General features: G+C 35.9%; 1 protein-coding gene across 1 annotated transcript; it reads left to right on the plus strand.

Annotated features, from left to right (window-relative positions):
* Positions 1 to 3,127: 3,127 nt before the first annotated feature.
* Positions 3,128 to 7,792, plus strand: LOC126616057 ((-)-alpha-pinene synthase-like). The gene is made up of 7 exons (XM_050284017.1): positions 3,128 to 3,481; positions 3,703 to 3,979; positions 4,068 to 4,443; positions 4,736 to 4,954; positions 5,077 to 5,215; positions 6,912 to 7,160; positions 7,323 to 7,792. Exons 1-7 carry the CDS (start codon positions 3,356 to 3,358, stop codon positions 7,617 to 7,619), a joined length of 1,683 nt encoding a protein of 560 aa, XP_050139974.1. The 5' UTR covers positions 3,128 to 3,355; the 3' UTR covers positions 7,620 to 7,792.
* Positions 7,793 to 9,373: the final 1,581 nt, after the last annotated feature.

Raw genomic sequence — 9,373 nt, forward strand, 5'->3', positions numbered from 1 at the left:
CGCCCCTACAGGTCTTAGATAGCAGAGTTTGATGGCCACGAGGACTCCAACAGTGTTCTAACATAATCCGAAAAAGTAGGATTCACCTTCGGGTGTTGTATTTTAGTGATTGTTCTACTTGACTGCAACTAGACTCTCTTATTGCTCTGAAAGTGTATTTATACACTTAAACTCTCACTAGCATCCTTTCTTAATTGAGATTGTTAGTTGCTTGGTTTTAAGTTGTTAGTATTCCCTTACTCTTATCGCTTCTGTTTTGTGCACATGGCTATATCACTCTCACGTAACGGCCAGCACGTCTCGACTTCGGTCGGGGTGTGTCAGCTCAAGCCATCGAACCCTGTTCTCCTGGTTGCTTGCAGAACCTATTGATGAAAACGATAATTGATTGAGGATGATAAGAGACATCGTGAAGGTTTATGCATCTGGGCAAGTGGGAGGGCTATTGGAAAAGAAAAAATGAGAAAGACAAGTGATCAGAATGAAAGGGGAAGGCGTGGGGTCTATGCATTTGAACAAGTAGGAGGGTAGTTGGGAAAGAAAAGGCTAAGGATGCATCTGGGCAAAAGAGGTGGAATGAGGATGATGAAAGATCGGGAAGAAGAATGAGTTTTGTTTATCATATAACAAATGGGTGGGAATGGATGAGGATGCATCTAGGCGAAAGGGTGGGATAAGGATGGTCTAATATTTTTATTTTTTTATTAAATAACTATACTTTTTATTAACACAAAATCTTACGTGATGAAATTTATTAGTATGATATAAAATTAAATTTCATTAACTAGCATGAAAACAAATTATGTTATACAAGGGTAGTTTAGTAATCAAACTAGTTTTAATAACAAGTTATATGAAATCAATATCATTTTTACTTTGATTCCAGTTAGTATAGTAAACAACTTTAACATGAATCTTATTTTGTTTCCTCCTTAATTCAATTCATCTTTAATCTAATTAATTTTAATTCAATTCTCTTTAATTTGATTACGGATTATTAAACGAGCTATTAAAGAATTCTTCAACATAAAACATGCTATTACTTGATAGTAAATAATATAACAGTTCTATTTTCTCTTGTCGAAATAAGTCCTGTCAATCATATACGTCTTAGATTGAGTGCGATCTAGGTAATATTTGTCGGTATGTATGGATGCATAGTTGATAAGCTGATTCAATTGCAAAACTACACTATCACGTGCTTCACGTTTTTTTCCATCTAAAAGCAATCCATGCTTTATTAAACTTCTTCACAAAATTCAATCTGATCTTAGTTTGTCGTCATCTTCTATACATCTAACAGTTTAAAATAAGTGGACCGATGGTGTACTATTAGGTCGAAACGGATTTATTTGTAGCTAATCCATTCCCATATAAATATAAATAATTCTTTGGCACGAAAAGACCGACAATTGTGCAGTGTCTTGAATGGGTGCATTTTGTATTGACGGAATAAGGATCTTTTTCGCATTCTCTTTGTAAGAATATTAAGGATTTTTAAATCGTATCGTTTATCGTATATTATGCGGTCAGTTTTCGTCAGATATTATTTATATTTAATTTTAAATAAAAATATTTAAAATAATTTATGATCGTGTGATGTATAATGATTGAATACAATTTGAAGATTTCTGAAATTCTCACAAAAAGGATCCGAGAGTTACTATTTATATTTAATTTTAAATAAAAATATTTAAAATAATTTATGATCATGTGATGTACGATGATTGAATATAGTTTGAAGATTTCTGAATTTCTCACTAAGAGGATCCGAGGATCCTCATTCGTATTCGCCTACCAAACTTTAGGATTCGACAATTGCGCACTGTCTTCAATGGGTCCATTTTGTATCCACCTGCCAATTTTTGGGTTCACCGTCAATAATATCATGGATTATGCTAGAAGATTGCAAAGATTGTGTTGAAGATAGGCTTCCTTTATTTTATTTTTATAAGGAACAGAGTGCCACGATTGCTTAATTAAGATGATTAAATAATCTGATATGATCCATGATTGACCGAGTGTTATAATGGCACATATTTTTCTTTTTAATAAGGAAAGATTCAATAATCTGATATGATCCACGATTGACCGAGTGTTATAATGGCACATATTTTTATTTTTAATAAGGAAAGATTTTCACAATTTTTTTTTTTTTACTTTCTCACATTCTTGTTAATATAACTCTTCTCTTTTGACTTATTCTGTTTATGAGAACAAAAATATAATATGTAAGGGACAAAAAGCGAGTGTTAGACCATCTCCAACCGAATAAGGGTCAGATGGTTCGTTTTAGTTTTATGGCCCTCTAAGATATTGATATTGATATTAATATTTTAATGAATAGTACAGGACCATATTTGCCTCCATCTCCAACCGAGGGCCATATGACTCGTTTTAGTCCTGTGACAAAAAATGTCTCCAACCGAGGCTAAAGGGCCATAGGGCCAAACATAATTTATTATTTAAATTTAAAAACTACAACAGCTTAAATTTAAAAAAGGTGAAAATTATGTGAAAATTGGTGTATGAATGACTTAGGTATTTATAGGAAAAAATGGGAATTTAAAATAAATAAATAAATAAATTTGGCCCAAAAAATAAAAAATTAAAAGAGGACAATCTGACAGAAAATGTATTAATAATGAAAAATCCAGCTCGCCCTGGGGCTAGCTGGCTGGATTGAGCCAGCCAATTGGCCATTTGGTCCTTTTTTGTCTAGTGGGGCCCACGAACCCTTTGGCCTAGCCCTCGGTTGGAGACAATTTTTGGGCTACTTTTGACCCTTTGGCCCTTTAGACCCTTCGGTTGGAGATGGTTTTAGGATCTAGGCTTGTGCATAATTGACGTTTAATTTTGGGTGGATATGAAAAAAACAGAACTGTGCAGAATCATCTTTCTACATCCAAATACACTAAAAATATCTAACTCTCTCAAATCTCACTTTTAAGCCAAAATCGAAGAGGAAAATAAATAAGACACATGGTAAGTACATTTTAACTTGTTACTTCGGAATCATATAAAGTCGTAAGAGATCGTGTCATTCATATAAAGCTAGATTGAGTGCGATCTAGGTGATATTTGTGGGTATGTGTATGTTTGAATACATCTCCAACGCAGAAATTAAGCATGGATGCATAGTTGATAAGCCTTATGATCTGTTCACCTGTCATCTCTAAAGGAAGACATAAACACCAAACATATGCTCCAAATCAAATGGCCCAATGAAACGTGAGAAATAGTATAAAGACCATTTCCTTTCCTATATATAGATGAGCCTAAAATCAATGATTTTCATATTTGCATAGCAAAAGCTCAAACAGATAGATAAGGAAAAAAAAAAAAAAAGCATATCATGCCTATCCCAATTTGTGCAGGAGTCCTTTCGACAAATGCTAAGCCCAAAATTGTTCGTCCGACGGCAAATTTCCCACCAAGCATTTGGGGAGATCGGTTCATCAACTATGATTCCCAAGACATTGTAATCTCTTGCAATTATCATGTCTAGATCATATATTCCAGATTTGCATGTTGGGAGCTGCTATAGTACTCTAAAAAAATTATTCTGCATTTTACTTATTGAGAAAGTAAAGAGTAGAGCATTATGACTTTTTTGAGTGCTAATAACAATTTTAGTTCGACAAAAAAATAAATTTGCATAAAATCTATTTTCACTTATTTAGTAAATTCTTTTTGGTGCAGACAACTCATGCCCGTAAGAAACAAGAAATCGACGAGCTGAAAGAAGTAGTGAGGAGTGAAGTATTCAAAATTATGGCAAGTGATTTTTCACATCAGCTGAAGTTGATCGATGCAATCCAACGCCTTGGCGTGGCGTACCATTTCGCAAGTGAAATCGAAGAAACACTGGAACGTATGCATGGCACGTTTAATGACCATGAAGATGTTGGTGGTGATCTTCACATTGTTGCTCTTGGTTTTCGGCTACTAAGACAACACGGATATAATGTTTCATGTGGTAGGTTTGAATATATTCATGTACACTAGAGTAATGTGAGTGAGCTTTGCCAACTAATAATTCTCCATTTTTTATAACAATCAAGCAGATATATTCAACAAGTTCAAAGATGCAAATGGCAAATTCATGGAATGCTTAACTGCCGACATTCCGGGCATGCTAAGCCTTTATGAAGCAGCACATCTAGGGGTCCGGGGTGAAGATATACTTGATGAGGCTCTTGTTTTCACCACCACTCACCTTGAGTCAGCTTCAACAACCAATGTAAGCTATCAGCTGGCAGAACAAACAACTCAAGCCTTAGAGCGACCTTTGCAAAAGGATCTAGAGAGGGTATGTGCCAGGCGTTACATGTCAATCTACCAAGATGAAGCTGCACATAACGAAGCTCTACTGAAACTTGCAAAGTTAGATTTCAATCTGGTTCAATCTTTACACAAAAAGGAGCTTAGTGAGATTACTAGGTAAGTCTTTGAATTAGTAAGCATATATAAAAGAGTTTGCAATTAGAGGTGGAGAATAGAGTCTCGGAATATAGCAAAATAATAGAGTTTATATGTGTGAGTTCACTACAAATATATCACTGAGACCCTTGTGATAAACCTCATACTTAATAATAGATGGTTAAATTAAAATAATATCGGTGATCTTGGTGGTGAATTATATTGATCCTAAAATGTTTATCAATTAGTACTCCATATATATGTGTCTCTGTGTGTGTGTATTTTTAGTTGGTAACTAATTTTCTTTGATTAGGTGGTGGAAAGAACTAGACTTTGAAAAGAAGCTGCCTTTTGCAAGAGATAGGATTGTGGAGTTGTACCTTTGGATAGTGGGAGTATATTTTGAACCCCAATACGTTAGAGCAAGAAAGTTTCTTACAAAAATGATTGCCCTGGTATCAGTGATGGATGATATCTACGACGCATATGCTACATTCAAAGAACTCGAGATCTTTACCGGGGCAATTGAGAGGTACTAATATGAAGTAATTCAATGTATTTGCTTTTTAATAATTTAAACGTGACTTATTGTCGCAGAGAAGTACTCCTAACTATATATATGCTTAAGATTAATGTGGTTTATGAAATTCTCAGGTGGGATATGAATTGCTTGGATGAACTCCCGGACTATATGCAAATATTTTATCATACACTTTTGAGTGTTATCAATGAAATTGAGGAAGAGATGGTCAAGGAAGGAAGATCATACCGAGTTTACTATACAAAGGAATCCGTATGTATACCAACATGCACATATATAGCTTTCAACGCTTACTTTTAATTAAACATATATGATCAGAAATTCTCTATGCACTATGCAGTACGTTCGAATGGATTTGTATAGATATTAATACGTCAGTAGGTTTGTTGACAATGATATCGACACTTTATTAAGAAAATTGTTATTAGCACTTCAAAAATTTCATTTTGCACTCTTCACAAGTGTATTTTTCTTTCTAATTATAAAAAGTTTGGAGTACAAAATGAGATTTTTGGAGTGCCAATAACAATTCCCTATATTAATACAATATCCATGGTTCAGTAAAGAATTACGCAGTTTAAGTAGAAATGATATTCGCATGTGTAGATTATGTCATGACTATAGTATTATTTTTTTGGGTACATTACAAAAAAACTACCTCAAGTATTGAGTCATTAACAGTTTCATACCTCGTCTTTAAAAAGTTTCAATGTCATACCTTATCTTCGAATTTGTTGCAATGTCATACCTTCTGCCAGTTGAGTGTTAGTTTTTCAGTTAAATGCTGACTTGGCATGAGGCGGGTCCACTTTTTATTACAAAAATAATAAAATATTATTAAAAACTTTTTAAAAAATCACTTAATATTTCTTAAATATTAAAATATTAATTTATTTATTAAAAAAAACAAAAACAACCCCATCAGTTTCGTCCACCCCCCTCCCCCACCCCCACCCCCGACCCCCACCCCCGCTTCTTCTCTTCTCCCCCATCTTCATCTTCTTCCCCCCCCCCCCCCACCCACAACCACCCACCCACACATGCAACCCAAAAAAGAAAGAAAGAAGAAAAGAAAAAAAAAACAATCCCATCAATTTCGTCCACCCTCGTCCCCCGCCTCCACCCCCTCTTCTTCTCTTCTCCCCCATCTTCATCTTCTTCCCCCCCCCCCGGCCCACATCTGCAACCCAAAAAAGAAAGAAAAAAAACCATCAGTTTCGTCCACCCCCACCCCCGCTTCTTCTCTTCTCCCCCATCTTCATCTTCTTCCCCTTAACACCTGCAACCCATAACAGAAAGAAAAAAAAAAAAACCCAGATCCCATCTACGCTGCCATCACCGGGTTCGTGAGGTGGAAGGAAACCCCCTTCACCAGGCCAATTCCATGGGTGGAGAACCTGGGCGCTGATAAACTGGGAGTAATGGGTGTGGATTTAAGGAGTGGTGTGTGTAGATGAGGGAAGATGGTGGGTGCGAACTGAGGGTGGGTGCGGGTGAGTGAGGACGGAGGGCGGGTGCGGGGGGAAGACGAACTAGGTTTTTTTTTGGGTTCCAGGAAGGGGGGGTTCGGGGGAAGAAGATGAGGAGGGAGGGGGGGTGTTGGCGGGGGACGCAACTGATGGTGTTTTTTTTAATTTTAAATTAATTATTATTTTAATATTTAAAAAAAATATTAAATGATCTTTTTTTAAGTTTTTAATAATTTTTTAATAAAAAGGTGGATTCCGTCTCATATCACGTCAGCATTTAACTAAGCAACTGACAGTCAACTCACGGAAGATATGATATTGTAACAAATTCGAAGATAAGGTATAATATTGAAACTTTTTAAAAACGAGATATGAAACTGTTAATGATCCAATAGTTAAGGTAATTTTTTGTAATTTACCATATTTTTTATGGGGTTAGTTACTATGATTTACTAACTACGTACACATGCCCCGTGTAGTTGAAATGTGTTGCTCGAGCGTACTTTGAAGAGGCTAAATGGTTAAACGAAGGATACACCCCAACTATGGAGGAGTATTTGCCTGTTGCTATTGTGTCTACTGGCTACCCAATGCTTTCAACCGTATCCTTGGTTGGTATGGGAGATATCGTAACCAAGGAGACATTTGAGTGGCTCTTCAATGACGCCAAAATTGTTAGAGCTTCAACAACCCTTTTCAGGTTCATAGATGATATGGTTACGACCAAGGTACACAGCAGCTTCTAGTACCTATTGATTACATCCACTTTTTGACAAATTCTATGGTACCCTTTAATAATTAAAAAAGTATCAGGACTATGTAATTTCAACGTTAGTAGTGTAATAAACTTACGTCCAAGTGTGATATTTTGAAAATCTATGTTTTTGCAGTTTGAGCAAGAGAGAGGGCATGTTGCTTCTAGTGTTGATTGCTACATGAAGCAATATGGGGTGTCGGAGCAAGAGACGATCAAGGTTTTTAACAAACAAGTCGTGAATCTGTGGAAGGATATAAACGAGGAGTTCCACAGATCAACTGCAGTGCCAATGCCCGTCCTCATGCGTGTTCTCAATTTAACAAGGGTAGTAGATCTCCTCTACAAAGGTGACGATGGCTACACTCGTGTTGGTAAAGTGGTGAAGGATATTATTGCTGCACTTTTTATTGATCCAGTGCCAATTACATGAGTTGGCAGAATCCTTCTTTTGTTCTTCGCGAAAATAAAATGGCATTTAGGTCCGACGTTGTCCTGGTGTCGTTGGAATAAACGTTTGCTAGGAGTGTTGGGTTGGTTTGTTTCAAATGTGTGTAATAATGTTTCTACCAACATATATTAAAAATAAAACATAGTTTAATGGAATCAGAGAGCAGAACACGCACCGGAACCCTAGCTGCTATATTACCTCATGACAAACTGATGAACTAGTTGTCAGTTACCTTGCTACTGCACCTTAAAATATGGTTGTCACTTACCAGCACTCAGGTCAGGGGGAGACTGAAATACCTATGTAAGTCTTTTTGGCCTTCGAAAAATGATGGATAACCGTGGCTTGCCATCAGTTGTCCCCTTTAAAAAGAAAAAAGAAAAAAATAGGGGAATGAAAAGATCCCCTATATTGGCTGCAAACTTAATCATGGTATTCGCATCCTCCCACCCAATTTAAATCTCAACATAAATACCACTTGTTGTGACTGATGTACATGTAACTAGGCTGATTATATATAGCCCTATAAATAATATGTGGGGGATTTAACTCAAATTCAGTGAGCTAAAAATGAAGATTATTTGTCGAGACAGTTCTGTTTATTTTCTTTTAATCAAATAGATTTTAGTCTATTAGCACTTGTGTTTACAATATTGGAAGATGTTCCATGTTCTATTCACCTTGCCGGTTAATTACAAGTAAAAAGTCAATTAATTATAACCGCAATTAGTCTCCTAGAGGTTAGGACTTGCTAACAATTATATTGATTCTACTTCTATATCTGCGGACCAACAAATGGAGGGCTAACAGTCAGCTCCGTTGGACTAGTTAATCCAAGTTCAACGACTCCAACCACTTTCCCTATCCCTTCACTGCTCAAAAGCCCAGCCCATCCCACTCTTTTGACAGGCTATCAGTGAAGACACATGTCTCTTTATTATAGGTTACTCCCGTTAAAGTCGTTACAATATTTGTGAGGCTGTTAAGTAATTTATTAGTTGGTTAGTTAATTACATGTAAGCTTGTATTGTATTCAGTATATAAGTATATAAGGAACTGCAACTCGCAAATGTAGTTAGTTAGTCATTTTTTCATAAATACAGAAGCTTCATTTCTCTCTAAACTTTCTTGGGTTCTTCATCTTTCTTAATTCTTCATTATATTTTTACTTTAGACTTATATTTAGTTACGCTCCTTGGAACTCGATTTTAATCCCACATTGCCCCTTGAAACTCAAAAGTCACTACTTTGCTCCCTGGAACTTGATTTTGATCCCACTTTATCCCCTGAAACTCAAAAGTCGCCACTTTTTCTCCCTGTAACTTGATTTTGACCACATTTTGTCCCTTGAAATTCAAAAATCGACACTTTACTTCCTGAGACTTAATATTCACTCCACTTTGGGTTTTTTCTATGTATTCCGTTAAATAACCGTTAAGTTTACTTATGTGGTATAATTAGAGCACACTTATAAGTTATGATTGACGAGGCACAAGAATAAAGTTCACATATCCAATTAAATGCAACGTAGATTGCGACAAAAGAAGAAAAGAATAGTTTCCAAATATTGTAGAACATATTAAAATAAAGAAAAAGTAAGAAAAATAGAAAAAAAACAATGCATGAGTGTTGAATTTTTCAGGTCGACCGGCCAATGGCTCCACTACACCAACATTGATACTATCCCCAACTTAGTAATTATTACATGTCCAATCCATCAAGTGTGAAGTTTTATC

The sequence above is a fragment of the Malus sylvestris genome, chromosome 3 (genome assembly GCF_916048215.2).
Source record: "Malus sylvestris chromosome 3, drMalSylv7.2, whole genome shotgun sequence".
In the NCBI taxonomy this organism is placed as follows: domain Eukaryota; kingdom Viridiplantae; phylum Streptophyta; class Magnoliopsida; order Rosales; family Rosaceae; genus Malus; species Malus sylvestris.

Bases quoted from the DNA above. Each gene is read 5' to 3' on its own strand.
- LOC126616057 (XM_050284017.1), top strand. From the start codon at position 3,356: ATGCCTATCCCAATTTGTGCAGGAGTCCTTTCGACAAATGCTAAGCCC. The intron at 4,444-4,735 runs GTAAGTCTTTGA...TTCTTTGATTAG, and splicing joins GAGCTTAGTGAGATTACTAG to GTGGTGGAAAGAACTAGACT. The intron at 5,216-6,911 runs GTATGTATACCA...TGCCCCGTGTAG, and splicing joins TTTACTATACAAAGGAATCC to TTGAAATGTGTTGCTCGAGC.